At 41.6% G+C, this 21,349-nt stretch overlaps 1 protein-coding gene and 1 long non-coding RNA gene across 5 annotated transcripts in view; one reads left to right on the top strand and one right to left on the bottom strand.

Annotated features, from left to right (window-relative positions):
* The window catches only part of CTXND1 (cortexin domain containing 1), a 36,608-nt gene extending 16,492 nt beyond the window's left edge, over window positions 1-20,116 (top strand). The window contains exons 2-3 of one of the 2 annotated variants that reach the window (XM_084531995.1): window positions 11,985-12,162; window positions 16,746-20,116. In XM_084531995.1, coding sequence (XP_084388121.1) covers window positions 16,800-16,979 — 180 coding nt within the window. In that variant the 5' untranslated portion in view covers window positions 11,985-12,162; window positions 16,746-16,799 and the 3' untranslated portion in view covers window positions 16,980-20,116. Of the gene's footprint in view, window positions 1-11,984; window positions 12,163-16,540 lie in introns of both variants that reach the window. The other variant, XM_084531996.1, reaches the window with a different exon arrangement.
* The window catches only part of LOC311442602, a 50,432-nt gene that overhangs the window by 27,437 nt on the left and 1,646 nt on the right, over window positions 1-21,349 (bottom strand). The window contains exon 2 of one of the 3 annotated variants that reach the window (XR_014696773.1): window positions 15,417-17,035. The exons of the other annotated variants lie outside the window; for them this stretch is intronic. This is a non-coding gene — a long non-coding RNA (uncharacterized lncRNA). Of the gene's footprint in view, window positions 1-15,416; window positions 17,036-21,349 lie in introns of those variants that run through there. 3 annotated transcript variants of the gene reach the window in all.

Below are 21,349 nucleotides of genomic sequence, written 5' to 3'. Positions count from 1 at the left end.
TCTAGTTTGTTGTTTTTTTTTTTTTTTTTTCAAAAAGTGCCTTGTCAGTGTGAATTTATGATTTATATATTTTCAGCTCAATCTGATACCCCTTGTCACATGGATTTAAATTAACATGTACACGCTGACCTACAGGAAAGATAGCTACTGTTTCTTGAGATATGAGGAAGTCATTTGAATTCCAGAGAAGACTTCAGATAAACATATTAATTTTTAAAGTTGGAAGTTTCCTGCAATGCTTCAATTTTCTGCTTTGCCATTCAACGGTGGAGGTGGAGATTGGAAAGAGAAGTACTGGATCCAGTACAAAGACTGCAGCGTACGGACTAGTCTAGGTGTCATCCAGTAAAACAAGCAAATACTTAGAGGCTGCATTTAAGTCTGACAGTATTATTTGGACTTAGGTAAAAGTCAAAGGCATAGGAATAGATTGGCTCCTAAATTGTGCCTGAGCACCTCTGTTCTCATTAAAGTCAATGAGAATTTAGGATTTAAAAACCTAAGTGCAATTAGGTATGTTGGCCTTGTGCTTCACTTCTCGGGGCTGCCATAAGGGCATATTATTGTTATGCATTTACTGGAGCCCTTACATGAAAAAATTGTTCCGAATAGTTCAGAGAAACCACCTAAAATTAAACTATCGCCCTGACTTTTGTATGGTTACAAATCAAATTTATTTTGACAACAGGTTAACATAAGACATGGCCCAGACAGAGAGCCTAGAGCTAGACAGATTGTATGATTTAATGCTCTGCAATTAAAAGACAAAACCCAGAGTTGCTGCCTTTCAAATGTGTATGCTAAAATTTTGCCAGGATTCTGTTGTCTGCATGAATGCCAGTAAACTGGAGCAGTTGCCATGCTACTTCATGGAAAATTATTTAAGGCAATGCTTTATTTAGTCTGCTTAAAGGTGATGAGATAAAACACCAAGCTGGTATTGCAGAAATTATTGTAATATTATTTTTTTCATTTATTAATGCTGAGCTACCTGTACTACAGCCAATTTCAAGGTACTTCAGAAGTACACTTCTTATTCTTTGGCTAGAGAACAAAAGCCTTCATTCTAGACAAGGGTAAGATAAATAATATTTTCATTCTAGGAGCCTACAGAAAACTACTTTTCCTAGAATTTTCCATGCGTAGGCAGAGAAAACAGTCTTGATTTTACCGTCTCATCTTACAGGTGAGATATTAACTTCTTTTTTTGGCCATATCTGACAAATGACATATAAGCCAACCTTTTATCAGAACAGCTGGAGTCCCAGGTTTGAAGATCCCACAGAAGAAAATCTCAATTCCTGTCTACGTGCTTCTGTAATGCAATGAACTGCTTATGATGATACATTTGGATTTAGCCTTCCTCATACTACTGACTTAGCATAAACTATTTTTCCACCTGTCCTTCTAAAACTATCTGTCATTTTTCTCTTTCCACCAGGCCCCCTGAAGTTTGCCAATATAATTACCCTTGTGGTCACTACCAAACCTGCCCTGGGCTATTATGGGGGAAGTTTTTTAACCTTTCTGACTGAGGGGAAACACTGACTGTTGTACCAGAGATTTGACATTGTAGTAGAGGGAAAAGAAAAAGGAAAAGCAGCAGGGTACAAGTACTCTCAACTCACATCTGACCTCTACCCTGTACCTCTTTCTAGCAGCTTAACTTTATACAATCACTGGAAAACATTCCTTCTGCTCACAGGGGAAAAAGTTGGGTTTTGATTCTAAAGGCCCCAGACATGTTGCTGTTGCCCCATGGTTGAGTTTATCAGGGCAGACAATACCTGACTTGTGAAAAACCACTTCTGTTCCATACTGCTTGACCCAGTGAAGAGAGCCAGTTAACTGCAAACCCATCCTGATTCCATGCTACAGCATTGTGCTAAGTCCTTAATAGAAACTGTTTTCAGAATCTATTTTAATCAATTAATAACAGTTGGACCCTTTAGTGTATAGTTACTGTAGTCTTATTATGCATTTAAAATTCAATTATGGACAGGAAAATAATGTTCATTCTCTACCGATCCCTTTATACTCAAGTGGATTGAGCCTACTTCTCATCTGCATTCAAAGTCCCAGCTGCTCACTGACAAGCAGATTCAGTAAGCTTTTTGTATCCTGTAGCAGTGCGGCACTGCCGTCTGTAAGGCCAGAGTGTGTGGTGGGAGTGGGAATGGCTCCTGGCTCTTGAATTCTCAGCCTGTTCCAAGTTCACTCTCAGGGTGGTGATTCATGAGGTAGAAAAGAACCTAGATCCAGTTCCCAGGCTAAGTTTTGCAGGGCTAGAAAAGCTTCTGAGGCTTAAAAAGTATATATTAACATTAAAAAAATAAATGGGGGAGAGGAAGGGGGAAGGAAAGCAGCTTTTAGAGTCACTTCCTATAGCAGAGCAGATTCTTGAAATTGTGAGCTATCCAACAGACTGGGGGGAGAGCAACAAAGGTGAACATAGAAGCGCACTGTGAAGGAGTTTTTCTAAACATAAATAAATAGCAAATGATCACACTTTCACTGCAAGAAGCAGATTTGCAGGAGGAGCAATTTATGGTGATCTAAGATCACCTCAGCAATTGAAATGTCTCTGTACATAGTTTCAGCAACCAACAAGCCACATCTGAAATTTAGGACAGAACAGCAAACAAAAGCTAACTACATGAGACTAATGCAAGGAGCTTGCTATCATAATTAGTGATGTCAGTAGACCTCAGGCAGAAAGGTGAGAGGATTCCCTGCTGATAAGCTAGCTGATACATGTACCAGAGTGGTACGTAGTAAGGATGTCCCAGGTTTCTTACAAGCAGATCTGTGTTTGTTCCTAAACACTACACTTGTATTGTCATTTGATGGAGATATACAGATAGGCCAGCTTTGTTTCACCATTAGATTGCTAATATAGCTTCAAGGTTATATTCATTAGAAACTTGGCAAATGCTTTAATTGCTATCCACTGCAGTAGGTCACTAAGAAAAAAAAGAAAAAAAAGCAATCAAAAACAAAGAGTGTGGCATTCAGTAGGCTACTCCCTAGGCTTAGAGAGGTTATAAGTTGGGAAAAAACAGCCTACTGGGACTTTAGGCCACCGTGAAGAGTTGTCACTTCAAACTACTCTTCCAGTAGATGCTGAGGGGACAGTTTGAACATCGTTCTTTATTGTCAAAGTTGCTACCTACCTTAGGGTTTTATGCTGTTACTGTAGCTTGCCAACACTTCCTACTAAAAACTGCATATCAGTAGGACTGGCTCTCAGATGATTACTGGCATTTCTTTTTGCAAAGTCAAAACTCCGCTTGGACTTCATTTTCAAGGAAAAGAGAGTTTTATTAGTTGGCAGGTGAGGGGAGGTGATACCAAGGGGAATTTGTTTTGGGAATGCAGTGTTCCAGTTAGAGCATCCTTTCTGGCAGAAAGGCTTTCCTCAAAGACAAAGTTCAGCAGTGTTTACTGAAACTGCTTAGCTTTCAGACCCACCTTAGGTTTTATGGAGGCTTTGGAAATGGTGCTTGTCACATCACTGCATAATATGGGAAATGCCAAGTGTAGGCTGTCAGCCTTTATGGCCCACTGATTTCAGATAAGCATCTTGGAGACACAGGCTTTAGTCACGCTGAATATCACATTGAGCCTCCCTTTCCTCAAACCTCACTGACCAGGTGTCCATGTGAGTAATACCTGATCACTGCCATATGCCTCAGAAAATAATTGCCCTTAATTTTCCTGCTTGTGACACTTGACAGAAAGATGCTATTTGTCAAGCACAGGTAAATCCAAAAATACTAATTTAAAGCAAAGCAATAAGAAGTTTCTATCTGCCCACAACCTGTCTGAAGTCAATGCAGTTTTTATGAGGCATTTTATTAGAAAGAGAATTTCTCTAGAAATCAACCTGCCTACTACTAGCCCAGTGTTTACAGAACTAATATAATTCAAGGGTGCTCACAGTCAAGTAAATGCAGGCCAAACATTATTCTCTGCTAGGGAAGAGTCATTCAAAGAAGGGTGCGATGTGCAGATTATATTTTAGCATGCCCATAAAGTCTTATTTTCTAGCTTAGTGCTGTACATCTCTCTGCTTTTGAAAGGTTTGCAGTTACAATGTTCATTCAACCCAGGAAAGATGCCCTGAGCAGCTTTAACATATGAGTCCCATTATTTACCTAGCATATCAGTACAGGATGACTGACCTTGGTAACTTTACATGCATCAGAATGCTTATGAGCAGGTTCTCTACCCTCCTTCCCATGCTCAGTCTTCTTGAGCAAGAAGCCAACATATATCTTTCCTACTCTGAGGCTTGGTGTATACAAAAACTAATTTTTATGGCAGTCTGAGGCTATTTTCCATTGCTGTCTCCCCATAGTCCCTGAAAAGCCATGGGTGCAGTTTGGGTAGTCACATAAACAAATAGAGAACGTTTGGCTAAATCTCAGTTTGCAAAGTTCAGTTTGCAGAGCAGGCTCAAATAGAAAGCACAGCATTGAATTAAAAACCATGGTACAATGGTGGAGATTTCTGATATTCAGGGAGCTTCCTTGTATCTTGCTTAATATATTAGCTTTAGTTATTAATAGTTGCCTTTGGATGGTAATTGTGAACATAGACACATTCTCAGAGTGTTCTTATTACACCTATCCACCCCTTACAGATAGTCTGAGGTCTGCCTATTCTCTCCCCTGTTCTTCAACATCGTTTGCAGGGGTCTCATATTTTTTTTTATTAATGCAGAACAAAAGTAGATAAAAATCACAGCTTTTTAGTAAAGATAAAATAATTTTTCCCCCAGACATTGGGATCTGATAATTCTTTACATTAATCTGCAGTGACAGGGGAGAAGATCATGAATTTTATTATTTTTATAAAGCAGGTACTGTCAGAAATACTGCAAAACTGATAAGAACCAGTTGCCCTTGTTCACCTCCTAAGAGAAGACTTATGTTGAACTATGATGGAGTTACGAAGGCTCTTTCCTGCACTTGACTCTTGCCCCTCCTCAGTCAAAACCCCATTTTAGGAACACTGAGTGTGAGTGTGCCTGACACAAGAATAGGAGTCACTTCTGAACTCGGCACTGATAGAATAACACCAGGCAGAACTGCAGCTGAGCAACTGAAAAGCTGGCACTGTTTTTGGGCCAGTTTGCTGTCCTTCCAGATGCTCCTGGACTCAGCTGGTGCATATTGAAACTGTGGGAGATCTGGAGTCATTCCTTACCAAAATGCACAGTGCTGGGATCATCTAGAAAACCTTGCAGGGAAAACAATCCAAGGGGAAGGAAAGAACAGCTCATCCAAAACCAATTTCAGATCTGTATTTGCACATATATTAAAATTTGCCTTAGAAAAAAGCTAGTTTTGTAAATGAGAAATGACTGCAGTCCAGTTGGCTCCTACCCTAGCACAGATCTTAGCATGGAAGTACACCAAACAAGGCAGGAAAATTTAGTTAATCCTAATGGTATCATCAAAACTTGGTCCCTGCAGCATTTAAAAGATCCTTGGCTGGATGCTCTGTACTGAGTTCCACACCTGGAGAGATGGGGACCAGAGAAAGGTAATTGTATCTTTCTCAGGACGTACTGATTTGGGGATGTAATGTCTATCAATTAGATACATGGTTGTTTCTGTCCAAAAGTCATGTTCTGCAACTAGCCCCTACTGCCTGCACTTTCAATTAAACAAACCTCCAAGAGCACAGATGTGAAATGGGCCTGTGACAATAAATGGGCAAACACCAGTCAGGGGGCTAGTGGAGACCCACTGGTACGCATCTCACCTTATCATTTGGGGGATGGAGCTGTTTGAGCTAAGCTCCCTTTCATGCATGAAAAGCTTTTGAGGAATCTCAATATTGTGCTGTATATGTGCATAAAAACAGACAGGTAACCTAGAAGCAAAGAACAGTGCCTGGTTTTAGAAGTATTAGTGCTATATTACTTAAGGATAGAGACTAAAACCGAAGCTGGATCACAGAGTTCTGAAAAATCTTTAATATAATTTTAAAACCTTTTAAAAACCTTCCTAAACAGAATAGTCCCATCTTCTCCAGGGACTTGCAAAGCAGCTGATAATCCCTAATCCCTTTGACCATTTTAAGTGTTTAAAGAGAAGTCCTTGATGGAAGGTGTTTATTCCTTAGCCCACTAACTTGCTTTCAAATTATGATCTCAGTCCACCAGAAACCAAAATAAGGAAGGTGGACAGAAGCAAGTTTTCACCAGCATTAGTTCTGAGACATTCAAGCACATTCAGAAGTTAGTGTGAGCCCTGCAAAAAGACCTTCAAACTGCTGAGTCAGTTCAGGCAAGCCCTTGTTGCTCGCTGTACATTAGGTTCGCTTTGAAAATGTTCCTTGTGGCTAATGGCGCATTAATAAGGTATTGGCTGTATAGCACTGTCAGATGCTGTGCCAGAAAACCAGCCTGTTATAAATTGAACAGGTACAAAGGTTCTGGCAATCTGATTCCCAATGACCCACTGACAAGCTACTGATGTAGCTGAAGATGTGGAGATGGAATGTAATTGCACACAATCTTTTTAATCAAGGACTACATTTCCAATAACCTAGTGAAGTGACAAAGAAAACAACATCAGGCTGTAATACATGGCTTGAATCAAAGCTCCTTTGGTACAATCTTAATTAAAGAGTGCCTCTGACTACAAGTCTTACAGAATAGTCAATGAGCTTCCAGCTGAGGAAAGGATCTTTCTCAATTTGATGAAATGGCTGCACATGTATTTGGAGAGAGTGTAATCAGGAAAAGGAAAGCAGAAACACAGGATAACACTCAGGCCATGGGCTGCACTTGGTAATGCCACCAGTATAGGTTTGGATGAGAGGGAAGCAGGGAGCTGGCATTAACCATCCCCCAAAACACCAAGCACAAAGCTGTGGCCAAAGCCATCACTAGCAGAGGTCAGAGCGGCTTCAGGGAAGCTATATCCCTGCTTAGCTTGCAGCAGCCCACAGGGACTTGAGTGCTTGAGGGCTGTGGGCGTTGAGGTGATCAGTGGAGCATGTCCCAGAAACAGGCATGAACAGCAGACTTATTGTGTAGCTTCACACCACCCAGCCAGTCTTCAGTGTCCATTTGTTCTGTTCTGGTGGGCACTAAATCGATATTCTGCCCACCTCATGCCACCAAAGGCCATTCAGAAAATGCCTAATTGCTTTACCATTCTCAGAGATCATTTTTGACTGCTCTGTCTTTGATTTAATACAAACTGTATTCTATTCCCATCCAACTGGCACAACTCAAACATGCTCTGCAACTAAAAGATACTGAAAGTGTAGAAGTTTGTTTTCCTTTTGCTGTGTAACCCCATTAACATAATGACCTGTCTCAGAAGTCAAGTAACTTTAACAATATTTACATGATCTGCCCTTTGCCAGCCAGCCTCAATGCTGAAAAACAGTCTTGGGCACATTTGATTTACTAGCACAGATACAGCCCACACGTCCCATGAAGGACAACAGACAGAGACCATAAACAGCTGGGACAGGCTCAGGACCCTGACTGATCCTCGCTCTCCTAAGCAATAGCCCATTTATCCTCTAACCCAGCCTTGCTCAGTGACGCACAGAATTTGGAAGCTGCTATATTTGTCATGTACCTGCTGGAGACTAGAGTTCAATTATCCTTAAACTCTTATCAGGATCTTCCACTCCTGCCAGCGCTGCCATGGAAATGTAATGCATGTCCTGCCTCAAGGTTTTGGTTCATTTGTAATAAAAATCATCTGGCCTCTCTGAAGGAAAAGGCAATCTATCCCCACTGGGAGACAGTTGAAAAAATAATCTATCTGGATGCCAACTGGATCCTCATCAGAAAGCTTTTGTGCAGTATTCACAGACAGAACTGTACAAAAAAGGGGGCTGAAAAGTGGGAGATTGGGATGTTGAACTGTTTGCTCGCACTGATTCCAGAGGGTGCTCCAGGCACTCAGCACCTCCAAAAATGAGCCAATACTCAATCTCCCAGTATTTAAAAAAAGTTCTCTTGAGAAGAGAAAACAGGGAAAAACTAGTAATATTACTAATTTTCCTGTTGGCAAATTATAACAAGAATTGGCTGACATGCTGCAACAAGTCCGCCTTTCCAGCTGGAGACCGTAACACCGAGCTTCTTGATGCCTCCCATAGCACTGAGCTCTGCTCCTGAACCAGCCCTAACCCAAACTCTCCTCAGAACACCTGGGGCCCTACCTTCTTGTTTCAGATCCTGGGATTGTTTTCTCCAATTCCTCATACCAGTGAAAAGAGATAAATCTGTTTAAGTAGGGCTGTTTTTGCCAATGTTTTCCAAGGTTTCTCCTTAGAGATATTTTCTCCTTACTCAAGAAATTTCTGGCTTCTGGACAGTTTCTTCTGTAGGTCAGTTTTTGTTCAGTGACCTGGCAACACATGCTGAAAAATATATAACAACATTTCCTGATTTGCAGTCAGATCTGTATTATTATCAGGAGCATCTCTAAGTTCCATAGCTTATTCCTTCACTCTTTAAGTTTCCTTTGCAAAACTTTTTTCTTTTTTTTTTTTCTCCAGTTTAAGATAATACGTATTTCAGCTGGCATTGTGCCTCTGATATCACCACAAGAACAGAAATATCACAGTAATTTGTCTTCTGTGGACTTAAGCAGTTCTAAAAAGGAACAGATAAGAGCAGTATCTTTCGTGGGAGCCCAGTGTAAAGCTCTATAATTTTGTTTTGTTTTCAACCAGAACACAGAACTCTGGACTTTAAGCTCTGTTCATTCCTATACTTATTTTTTAATCATATCCCCTCAAATTTCTAAGTATCTGAGAAAATTGATTCAGAATCCTTTTAATCATATATTTGGACTGATGAGTACTTGCATACACAGAACTCCTATCTTTTCCTATAGCAAAGATAGCTATAACTCAGTTTTGAGCGTGTATTGTTAAATGAATGCCTTCCTGAACCAGGATTTTCTTTCATCAGTGGGAATTTAGCTTTTCATATTAAATAAGCTGTTCAGCAAAAAAGCAGAGCTACGTGATTCCGTCATGCCAATGTCAGTGGCAGTTATACATATGTAACCCAGTTATTTTTCTAAGCTTTCGTCCACAGTACTTTTCCTCATATCAAAATATTTATGCTGCCTCAGTCTGAGCCAGGCATGTTGCTTCTGAAGACGAAAGGTCAAAAGATGCCTGAGAAATATTCTGCAAGTTAGAGAACACTGGACATCTCCACCACAAGGTAAATGAACATTCAAGCAAAAAGGAGCTGCTATTCCACCTCAAAGTGCAGCTTATGCTTTTGTGAAAATATCATCAGATCAAGAGTGGAAGAAAACAGTGCTTCTCCTTTTCCCTCCCTGTCAGCTTTGCTGCAATGAAAAATATCCATGTGGCTATTCTTATGATTCTCCTGGGGAACAACCACAGTTTAATTTATAAAATAACTGACAAGAACAACAGGCATGTTTGTCTCTGTCCATACGATTTAAACAGCATGATGTTTCAACAGCATATAGTCCATTAAACTGTGTTCACATAATATCTATTCAGACCTTACAAGCCTTGGCTTAAAGGCCAAATCCATTTGTTTCTCTACAACTCCTCTCTTTGCCACTCACCATGATTAGAGAGGATGCACACACTGTGCATCATACCACTGAGTGATGAGAAAAGCAGCCTCAGACTCCTTATCAAAACACATGCTGAATGAAGGATGGACTTGCTGCAGACAGGCATTGCTTTTTGAGCCCATCTAAACTTTACATGTCATAGGCATTGCTTCGAATCATCTACTAAAGGATTTTCAATGCCTGATGAATGCTCCCAGCAGCCCTCCTGGGTGGAACTGAGTATTTCAAGAACAAGGATGGGCAAACCATGTTGCAAAATCAAAGCAGCTCTCCCACACCCATGGCAGAAACACAAATGGGGAACCAAAGAAGGGGTCCTGTCTGCTTTCCTTTTGGAAAATAGCTGGACTATTGGCTCACACATCGCTCAGAGGCTGGCCAGCTGAAGACAGTACTAGTGAGATATAAAAAACCAACCAACCAAAACAAAAAAACAATCCTCTGAACTGGGGATCCAGTGCTCTCTCATGGATTGTATAACAGCTAATAGAAAAACACTTCATAACATCAGCCCTGGCTTACCTGCCTTAGTTTAGCTAGTGTACATTGCTCAAGTCCTAGCTCTTCCTAGCAATGTGCTCGGTAGCCAACAATCCCTAAGGTGCACCCTTGATTCTGCCCTGCTTTTACCTCTGAACTAAGAGTTCCAGTCTTATAAAGCTTCCTAAATGTTCTCAGGATCTCACTTCAGCAAAGTTTAATCAAGGATTATCCACACCAACTGAACTTTAGAAGACTTGAGAAGCTTTTCTCTCCAGAGGCCAACTCTCCATCATTTAGCTCAATAGCCCTAAGAAGCAACTCCCTCCCAAATATTTCTCTTCTTCTTTGGCTAACAATACCGCATGCTCCTCAAGTGAGAAATCATTATTTGATTTAGGATGCTCTGAAATTATAAGCAGCCCACAGTTATTTTAAGTGTATGTTGCATCTTCTTCTCAATGAAGATTAATGTTACACTTACGACGGGGTTATGCCAGAAGGAAACATTTGTGCAACAGCAATTTTTAACACTTTCTTCAGATTGATTTATGTGTTTATTTGTTTTCAACTTTTTGGGCACCCGTAAATGATGTCTTTAGTCTTCAGAGGGTGTACTGACATCAAGTAATTTATGACTGGCTAAAAGCAAGTTTATTGAGGGAAGATTATTTATTGCCTGACCATAACCAAGGTGGCTAGATTGAATGAGCTTGCATAAACTAAGCTGAGTGTAAAGATTTGAAGTCAGTACTTAAAACAATAAATAAAACAACAAATGTTTTAAACCCAACAAATAGTGGGTTAAAAAATAGTTTAAACCTGTGTGCTACAGGTACGTAGAAGAAGTCATGCTCATAGAAGCCAGAGTTACTGAAATAAAGTATTGATTTTCTGCTGAAAGAACTGTAAGTATAAAAGGACAATTAATTTTTAAATGAAGGTAGTGGTTATCTTATTGCTCTCTGGATATAGAAAGAAGCCCATCTGTCTATATCAATCTACAGCATTTCACTTTGTGCTCAGAGGCAGTGAGTTTTTAATCGAAACTAGATTGTTAAGAACATTAGAGTATGATTAAGTGTCCAGACTCCTCTTTTATAGATTTGAACTTCAAACTGAAGGCAAGTTCATTTGACACACACAAAATACATCCCTGAAACAGCATTTCGGCTTCCTTCACCTGGGGTTTGGGGTCGTTTTTGGCTCATTCTTCTCTCCAGCCTTCACATCCTAACTCTCACAGTTTTTCCACACCAGCACCTCACTCTCACCATCTCTGTAGGCATCCTGAAGACAATCAGGCACTGCTACTGCTTCAGTTTTAATTACCACTACCTCCTCTCGTACAGCTTTGACAGATGTCTTGTCCTACAACTGTCTGCTCCAAATAATACCAGAAACTTCAGTTAGCAAAACTGGGTGGGGAAATGTGTTTGTCACCCAACAACTTTTAATTTTTTTTTTTTGGTTGAAATTGTGTGTAAAAAAATACCATCCCCAGTCAGACTGAAAGATCAAATTCACTGTTCTTAAAGTGTTGCTGTATCAGCTCAGATCAACCATATTAAGTTATTGAAATGTTTCACTTAGATTCTGACCATTTTTAAAGAAAAACAACTAAAGAGGCAGACTCAAGTAGCAGTATCAATTCAGATCTGGTTCATCTTTCACTACGGATTAAAAGCATGGGTGTTACTTAAGAAATGTTACTTTGGGCTCGAACATTGCTCTCTGTACATCATAAATGTTCAGTGATTTTTGCCAGAAAGTCCCACCTCGCATCTGACTGTATGATTGCCTCAGGCTGTCACTGAAGTGAGTCCCTACTGCTTAATGACTCTAACGCCCACATCCTGCGTGATGTGCAATTGTGATTTTTTTTTTTTCCAGAACACACCGGTGACAAGAACTGCTTCCAGGTCTGGATGGACGTGAACCTGAGTGGAGCCTGAATGCAGCTGAAACCACACTGACTAACAAAACTTTTAAAATATGACTACAGTAAGGATTTTAACTCCACAATGCTGCCATGCCGGGATGTGACAGGCTTTCTACCCAGGTCTGGAAGGTAAGAATCTGCCTGCATGTATGAAATTACATAGTTTCCCTTCCCTCTGCACATTTACTGTTTTGGGAAAAGAGCAGAGAATATTAAAGAAGTGTTTTGAAATGTATTCTATGGGTTGAGATGAGTGGAAATATAATTAACCAGTGTAAAAACTGGTACGGTCTACACAAGCGCTCTGCACTACATGGTACATTATTAGCTTGTGTTTAAAGTGACAGTGCCAAGATTTTCAGGTCTGGGGAGAAGAAAACATCTTTGAAAGTATTTTACCTTGGTATGAATGAACATGAAATTCAGCCACACCAATCAGCACGAGCATTATATAGAAGGTGTAACAGCTGACATACAAAAGAGGATGCCAACATTAAAAAAAAATAATAAATATATCCTCTTATCTGTGGCAGTCCATGCAAAAAGTGCTAGGAAACAAAGGTGAAGACCAAATGCTTGGGACAGATTCTCCATTGAGTTGCATGAGTTCTTCATCCCCAGGCCACAGTCCCTGCCTGTTATGCCACACAACTCATGGACCACAGAATTTCCTGACTGCAGCAGTGGTCAGACAAGAGGCAGGGGGAGCGAGAGCCACCACACCAGATGATGCCAACCCCTCTGAAGAGATACAAAGGTGCCTGGTCCTGGCCAGGAAATCCACATGGAGCCAGGTGCACACAGGCATTTTTGGTACTGAATTACCCTGACCACTGCAACAAGCTGGCACATCTCCATCCCTGGGGTGCTGCAGGGACAGAAATTTCTTACATGAGTCACTGCAAACAAAGGCTTTGGGCTGGGATCAGGCCACCAGAGTTTATAGGTGGTCTTGTCTAGATGCAAGAAAGTAGTTCTGTAAGTGGTTATCTGTGATGCCCATCTATTCTTAGAGAGATTATATCAAAACACCTTGGGATCTGCAGAGGTGAAGACACTTGAAAGACTGCTAACCTGCTTAATAAATTTGAGTCTGGGGTTGCTCTTCATCTGATGGCTTTTATTAAACCAAATGGTTTTCAACAAATCTGAAGAAATTAAAAATATTATTCTACAGCTGGGTACTCACAACCTGGAAAAAAGTCATTTTCTAAAATTCAGCTCTTCAGAGAAAACTTGATCAGTCAAGTGTGAACATTAATAATTGTTTCTGCTAATCTTTTTTCTTTTCCCCTCCCCACACGTATGCTGTCAGCATCACCAGTAGTTATAAGAGCAAAGCATCCAGCCTACTAGTCTGCAGCAGGAGCAAGAACTGTTTTCAGTAGAACGATGCTGGCCTGATGGATTTCACGTGCAAAACTGGTCTGCTAATGCACCCAGCACATCCCCTGTGGCTGAGAGCACTAATGGGATGTACAGGCAGGGCCTGACTCAGTTTCAAGATAACCATTCCTGGTGAAGATGTGAAGACATCTGAGCAAATAACTGCTCTGTAGGTGTCCCTCTCTCGCTGGTCCGATCCCCAGAGGCCTGATCTAGAGCAGCAGTATGTTCCAGCAGCAATAAATGAATTTGGAAACAGCAAACTGCCCCAGACACAACCTCATGCCAGTACCTAGACCTGCTCAGTGCTAATGGCTGTCCCTACACTGCCAAGCATGCTGAAATGGGATTGCAGTAACTAACAGTGCAGAACACCACCAAATGCCTTCTGACAACTGATCTGCCATGCGACTCGAGCACGGGCATTACACTGGCACTGCTCTGACAGGCTGGGTCTGCAGGGGAAGCCCTCCCCTCCCACAGCGCTGCTGCATGGACAGATCCGGGTGAGCAGCCAAGCTGTGAGTGAGATCGACCCAAAGCCAGGCCCTTCTGGCCAGCCCCAAGAAATATGTTTTCCATCTCTATTGACTTAATGCAGAATAATAGCCACACCATAGAAGCCTTAGGTTTACGGGGAGAACAGAAAGACGTATAATTTGTCTAACCACAAGTTTACAACGCTGAAAATGTTGACATTTTGACAAAATATATTAGCTTAAGCCTGAAAAAAATCAGACTCAAGCTGTCACTAATTTCATGCGTAAACTACAGATCAGATGCCATATGCTTTCACTCTGATCTCTAGTTAAAGCTTTTTGCCTGGCATGTCCTTTCCTTTCAGTAGAAGAGGGGGCTGCATGATAGCTCAGGTGTTTCATAGGAAACATCCAGACAGTCCTATGAGGAAAGAAGCACTTTAACCACATCTCCCATGAGACTGTGATGCCCTTTGAAAAGATATTCAGAGGGTTGGATCTCCCAATGAGAGCTCAGAACACCAAGTAATTTTTTTTAAGGTACATTTAATTGAAAATGCAACTTCTCAAAGATTATTACTGATGGAAATTTCCAGGTAGTTCTGAGTTAACTTAGTGTGAAATAACAGCACGTGGTACAACAGGCAGAAAGTCAGAGGGAAGAATCAGATCCATTCCTGTGGGACCTTCACAAGAGTACTGAAAAGGACAAGACTGCATTAGTAGTTTAACAAATTTTTTCTTCTGCTCCACAAGAAAGTGTCCACACTTAATACTCAGCCTTGCTGACAAAGTCTTTACTTTTACTAATTAACTAATTAAGTTTTAAGTTATAATGTAAGGTCTCTTGGTTAGCAAAATAGGTCTAAAAGACTCTGCAGAATTGTTTTCTCATTATCAGTGCTATTTTCTCAGCACTGGAGACTCTGCTGGAAACTATGAAGTCTCCTAACCAACCAGTGACCAAAATTCCTCGAAGCCCCCAAACCTCAATGAAAATCTGTGAAATTTTTATCCATTCCTTGAATCCACTCTTCCTCAAACACAGCCCAGAATCACAATAACTACTCATATCCAATGGTGGTGACTCCTGCAATAGATTTCAACCCAATTTGGCTTCCAGGGTCTTCTGGACCAGCAGCAGGATCTTCTCCTATGGCAACTCATGCCAGCAACACCAGTAAGAGTCCTCTCTGTTATTAAAGACCTCTAGTCAGGCCAGGTGAGCATCACAAATCTTAGCCCACTCCCCAGAAACTTCTTTGTAAGCCTAAACTTGGTCTGTCCTAAGGGTCGGATCAGTAAATGCACAAAAATATCTGCTTGGTTTCATGCACTTTTGTCTCATCAGCATCTTTCAACTCCCTGCTGCAGGACTGGCTGTTGCAGTAATTTCTGTGCTTTCAGGAAATAGAAATCTGCTATCCTTGTGCTTAAAATAGACTAGAGAGCCCAGCTGAATTATACTTGTTTGTAGGAGCTGGCGAGACTGGAAAACAACTTGAAAAGAAGTAAATTATGAGAGCAAGTCTGTGATTTTTATTTTTTTTTTTTTTAAACAGAAGGTCCTCAGTTCACCCTGGGAAAAATTCTCAGGGCATAAGAGTTCGGTAGCTGCTGGGACACCCACAGCTGGCACAGCAAGATGGTACAAGAACACAGTGCTACAGCCAGATGTGAGTTGCTACTGAAACAGCCCTGCCAGCAGCATCACATCCCTGGAAATGGAGCTGGGCAAACTTGGCTGTGTAGACCAAGCCTGTGCCTGGGATTTCCTCACTGCATTAATGCAGTTCTAGAGAGCAACTACACCATCTGATACCCAAGTTCCACCCAATTCCCCGTGTCGTTTAATATCTTCTCTTCCCATCTCTCTTCTCTAAATTAAACAGGGATCAGTTCTCAGATTGGTTATTTGCTTTGATGTGACAGACATGGTGGTTTATTTTAAAGAGGCATTCCATGTTCTTACTCTTTTACAGTAGAAACCCTCAACAATTCTACCCCCCACCTTGACCAGGGGTGGATGTCAGGAAGAGTTTCCCCATCCCTGGGCAGTGACTTATTCTGTGAGTCAGCTCAATTCCTCTCCCCATCATCATGATACTGAAGCAATCTGGGGTACCAGCTCACACACTACCCAGCAGCATCCCTGCAGAAAGGTGCCTCTGCTGAATCGATTCTGCTTATGGATTCAGATGAGGTCAGAAGAGACCTTCAGCAATGCACACATCTGCATTAAATAAAATAACCCATGTAGGAATCACATAATCACCCATAGCTCTCTGGGTGATAAAACACACTCTTAAAAGGATATTGCTCCTAAAAGTAATGGATTGCCTAAAGAACCTATGAGTAGCAGAGATTAAACATTATGGAAAATAAGTATGCATAATTTTCACTTTGCTTTGTGCCAGTGAGAGACAGGAAGTGTTTGGACAGAGGGAAAAATTGGGATAGAAACAGTCTGTTCTGCCATTTGTCTGGTCTTCCACATTAACAGAGGAGAGGAAATATTTTTACGACTAGGAAATAACTGAGATGAGAACAGTGTCTGGACCTCTTAAGAGATGATATTTCAAGTGGATAGTGTTCATTCACCACTGTTCCTTTTTCTTTTAACACCTGTTTCTATTGTCTAGCGTCTTAGCAAGAAACATTCATGGGCTAAATGAAGATGGAGATTAGGGTTCTCCTGCTCACAGCTATGCTAGCCAAGGCATGACATCCCCAGCAGGTTTGTTTCCCTCCAAGAACACACAGATATTCCAGATATTGTTTCCAGTTGTACCCAAGGTTCCCCACGCTCAGGGCAGCACTCAGTGTCTAACGCTGTTTGTTTTGCAGGTGGTCGATGATGTTAGCAGCAAATATAAACCCAGATGAGGAGCGGCAAAAGCAATGGAAGGACCAACCCCAGAACCCGTGTACGTTGATGTGGACAAGGGACTGACACTAGCATGTTTCGTCTTCCTCTGCCTTTTCTTGATTGTGATGATCATTCGCTGTGCAAAAGTCATCATGGACCCGTACAGCGCCATCCCTACGTCTACCTGGGAGGAGCAGCATCTCGATGACTGAAAGGACTTCACTAGACTGAGCCATAAAATGCTGCAATCCAGGAGACCTTTCCCTACCTGGAAGGCAAGCACAAATAGCCATTTTCAGACATGCAGGGCAACTGCAATATCTTTAAGAGCACGTAGATCAGATGATTCTTGCTCAACAGATCAGGATATTGGCAAGCCATTCTCACAGCACAGTTAATACTATGCAGCAACACATTTTAATGAAAACAGTGATCATTGTAACTCAAGTAGCACAAGACTCTCCAGACTTCTGCTGTAGCACAGTTTGCCCTCAATATCTCCCACAAATCCAGGGCTTTGTTCAGAAAACAGAATTTGGAAAAGCAACGAGAATATTTTATCTTCCCTGAATGTTTGCTTCAAATAACTTCCCAAGTCATTATATTTGTTTCGAAAAAGGGACAGTTTTTGTATCCCAGAGTAGAAGCACTAAAACACCATGGCTAAGGAGGGTGCTATGATCAGATTTATTCTCAGATAACTTGGTTGTTGGCATACACCCCATACAAGCAGTCACGTTTCCAGTGATCAGAGTACAGAAGTACTCAAGCTACAGTTCCTAAGAGGTCATGGAGTATGGTTGACCCTGCAGCCTCCCCTTGCTCTACCCTACTCCTGGAAAACACTAGATATTTTGTCACCTGCCATAGGTCTGTGGATTAACCAGAAGTACTAGACCATTTGCAATGATCTTGATAGACATTAGAAATTCATTGAGCAGAACTTGGACACCACTGGCTTCAACTACATAGAGCGTGCCATGATTTTCAAAGAGAAATTCCACATGATACTTCATTGGTCTTTCCTTTCGGGCACAATTCAGTGGTATCACACACAGATTAAAGACAATAAGCAAAGACATGGCTCCTAGCTTTGTCAGATTCTTTAGCATAACAGGTACAGTAGCATACAATAATATGCATTCTACCTCGAACAACTTCAGCACCTTTAAAAGAAGATTTTTTCCACAAATTTGTAGGTTGATTATCTGTACATTTCCTTCTCTCACTTCATTAAGAAAGCCATTATGAAAGAAGGCATAAACATACAAGGGAGCTTTCGAAATTTATTATTTACCTTTTGAAGAGTGGTGTTTGAGGGATTCCTGTGTCTGATATTCCTCAAGTTCTAAGGTTTGACAACAGCCACCTTTTTACTGAGTACATGTTGGGCCTAATAGATTGTAAATAGCTGCTGAAGCAATAAGGAATAGGTACAACAACTACAAGTATCATGCGTAGACAAGACCTGAAAGCACAAGTTTGTAAGAAGGGCATTTCACTTCTTCCGTTCTAAATGACTTCTAGATTCTTGCCATAAGACAAGGTACAGTGGTTGAGAAAGGCAGAAACAAAGGTTGGAGCAAAGGATTAGGATGCAAACTTCATAGGTTACTGCTCTCAGCTCTGACAGATTTGTTTGACCACCATAAAAGTCAAGTTTCTCTGTGCCTCAGTCTACTCACTTGTAAAATTGGTACAATAACAGTAACTTGTCTCAGTTTTGTATCGTACCACCATAAAAAGCACTTGGACAGCCTTGGACATGAACATAAGGTATTGATTTACAGGTCTTCCTTGTGAAACTAAAGGGGGAGAAGGTCCAAATCTCAGTATAGTGAAGTTCTCCCCAGGCATAGAACTTGTCCAGCCCTTCATTCGCTCTCATTGAGACTGGAATATCCCTGGTCATGCCAATGGCACCTGGCTTTATTGCCTATTCCAATGATTTCTGAGGACACTGGAGGAAAGGTGCTCAGCAATGATTAAAGAACAGCAGGTGGTGAGGTACATGAAAAATTTTGCATGCACCTTCCGCACTAGGCTCAGTCACACAATTTCTGGTCATCTCTGTTCTAGGAGATCCCATTCAGGAGGCAGGAGATTTGAGGATCAGCTTTTATCCTGCTATTCTCTAACAAGAGACCTCCGCTGCTTCAGTTACCCCCTGCAGTTTGCTCATCAGGCTGTTATTCAGCCTCAGTTTCTGATAGCCAATTAACCACCAGTAATTGAATATTTTCACAAGTGTGAATGCTAACGTTCACCATAATTTGAGAAAATATGGTCACCTCTTATTCATGAGTGTGCCTATCTATAGGATAGGAACTGATGCCCTAGCTCAAAGGAGATTGTTTCTGTCCTCTGGGCTAAAGTTTAGAATCCATTTTTTGTCACTATCCCAAATTTGATGCCAGTGGGGGTACAGAATAAACAAAACAAATAAAATAAACCTGTTTCCAGGCTAGAGACACTTCCATTTTTTCAGGTTACCTGGCTACTTGAGGAGTATCCACATGCTTTGGCTTTACTGTGCATCACCAATAAGCCCCTGTTCAGCTAAGGGCTTACGCACAGGCTTAAGTTGAAGCCCCTGAGCTGGCCGCCTGACTCCCCAGGGACAAGGGTCAGCCACACGCTGTGTCCTTAGCTGGACAGGGACAGTAACGCACAGCCCTCGTAGGAACAAAGTCTGTATGAGAACAAACCATGACAAATGCTGGGGAGGCAAATTAACAAGTTAGCTTCACAGAAGTATTTGCCATTATTTCTATTTCCAGCTAATGCAAACCAATTTCTTTTTTTCCCCCCCAAAAAAAATATTTTAGAGGAAGGATCCCCCTGGGTAGCTCAATTTTCTAAAAAGGCACTTATCTTTCTGATATCACCTATCAAGTCCTGTTCATGACTATCTAAACACCAACAGGATTGTTTTTATAAAGATAACGTAACCCTATCCTAATTTCTGCCTTCCACCAATGATTACCAACACAATCTCACCACTCAAATTTAAAGCAATACTGAACATCATGGCAAAAGCAGAAGTTTCATCCTGCTTGCCTTTGAGTTGGGACCTGCCCACCCAAGACATGTTTGTTACTCCAGCTCCTGCCAAAGCTGAGCCTGTGGGCCCGGTTGGCAAAGCTGTGATCCTGGCCGAAGGAAGTTTTGTGTTAGCAGGGGCTGCATCACTGGGCTTGGCAGTAATTTCAGCTGCATGTAACAAGTGCCTCTGCTAGTTTTATTTTTAATCATTATGCCATACTACCAGCAATTGCACTCAGAGGAAATAATGCAAATTTACTGCAAATGTATTTACCTAATGCAATAAACAGCTTCTACACTGAAAGACTGTGTCAGTTGTGGTTTGTGCTGCTTGCCAGGATCTCATGCATGGAGAGCACAGAGCATCTGTGGGGTCTCTCTGAAGAAGGCACAGAACAAGGAACATGCTGAGTGAAAAGCACCCAGAGCACTCTCTTGAGAAAGATGGAGAGGGAAACTGCTATTTCTCTCACCTCATGAAAGGACTGAGCTGCCTCAGAGCTGGGCACTTCATGTATCTGCTCACCCCTGCAGCAAGTTCTCTGGCAGAGGGATCTTCGTGCCCACAACCCAGCTTGCCACAGAGATAAACCCACTGATAAATCATTAACCATGTCCTAGTCAGAAACAGACTGGAGCCTCCATGCTGCTTTCAGAGCAGCTACTAGGGCAAGTAAAAGATCAGACCTGAACTGAAGCCAACAGTGGCTGAATTTGGGCAGACACCCCAGAAAACAGTGAACATAAAACCTTTTTTTTTTTTTTTTTTTGAAAGAAACAGGGACCAGTGCCAACCAAGAACCACACAAACACTGCTGCAGCATACAAAGGTGTCCCCAGCTCGCTGGGCCCTTGAGGGTCTCAAAGGGTAACTTCAGTCCACACAGCTAGAGCTCAGAAGCGGGACTTGGAGGGAGAAAACACCATGCTCAGACTCCAGCAGTCTCCACAGCACACCTGAGGAGGTGAGCACAGAAACCCTGCCTATTGACCAGCCTCGCTTTATCAGCCATCACTGGTGCCCCAGAAGAGAAAAGGTGAGCATGAGATGAAGGCAGTGCCTTTTCCAGACAGCCACAAATTCAACTTCCCCAGAGCCAGACTGATGCTGGCCCCTTGCGTTATCTGCACACAATCCTGTTAGCACATTCGGGCCATATTCAGTGCATTCAGCACCATCACAACAGCTTCAGCTGAGCTGCTCATGCTGTGAAAGTGCTGCCTAATGCAGGCCAGACAATTTAAATTCCTCTTTTCCTCTGCCTCCCATCGCTGTCTCTGACCCTGTCAGCCCAGATTTGCCAGCCTTCAAACCACTTGTCTTAGCTGTCCTGTGGTTTTACATCTCGGGTGAATTGATTTAAATAAAGGATATTAAATCCTGAATTTTAACCATGTCTTAATGCAGCCATGGGAATTCTTGATTTCAATCTACATTACTTTGCATTTGCACTTAAATATATTTTCTTTTAAAACAGTTAATACCCTCTGGCCAGCATTCTTTTTTGCTAACCAGGAGAAAAACAGTGATCACACA

Source organism: Aythya ferina (assembly GCF_964211825.1).
Source record: "Aythya ferina genome assembly, chromosome: 11".
Classification (NCBI taxonomy): Eukaryota; Metazoa; Chordata; class Aves; order Anseriformes; family Anatidae; genus Aythya; species Aythya ferina.
Note: the sequence above shows the minus strand (reverse complement) of the source record. Positions and strands in the feature narration are given on the sequence as shown.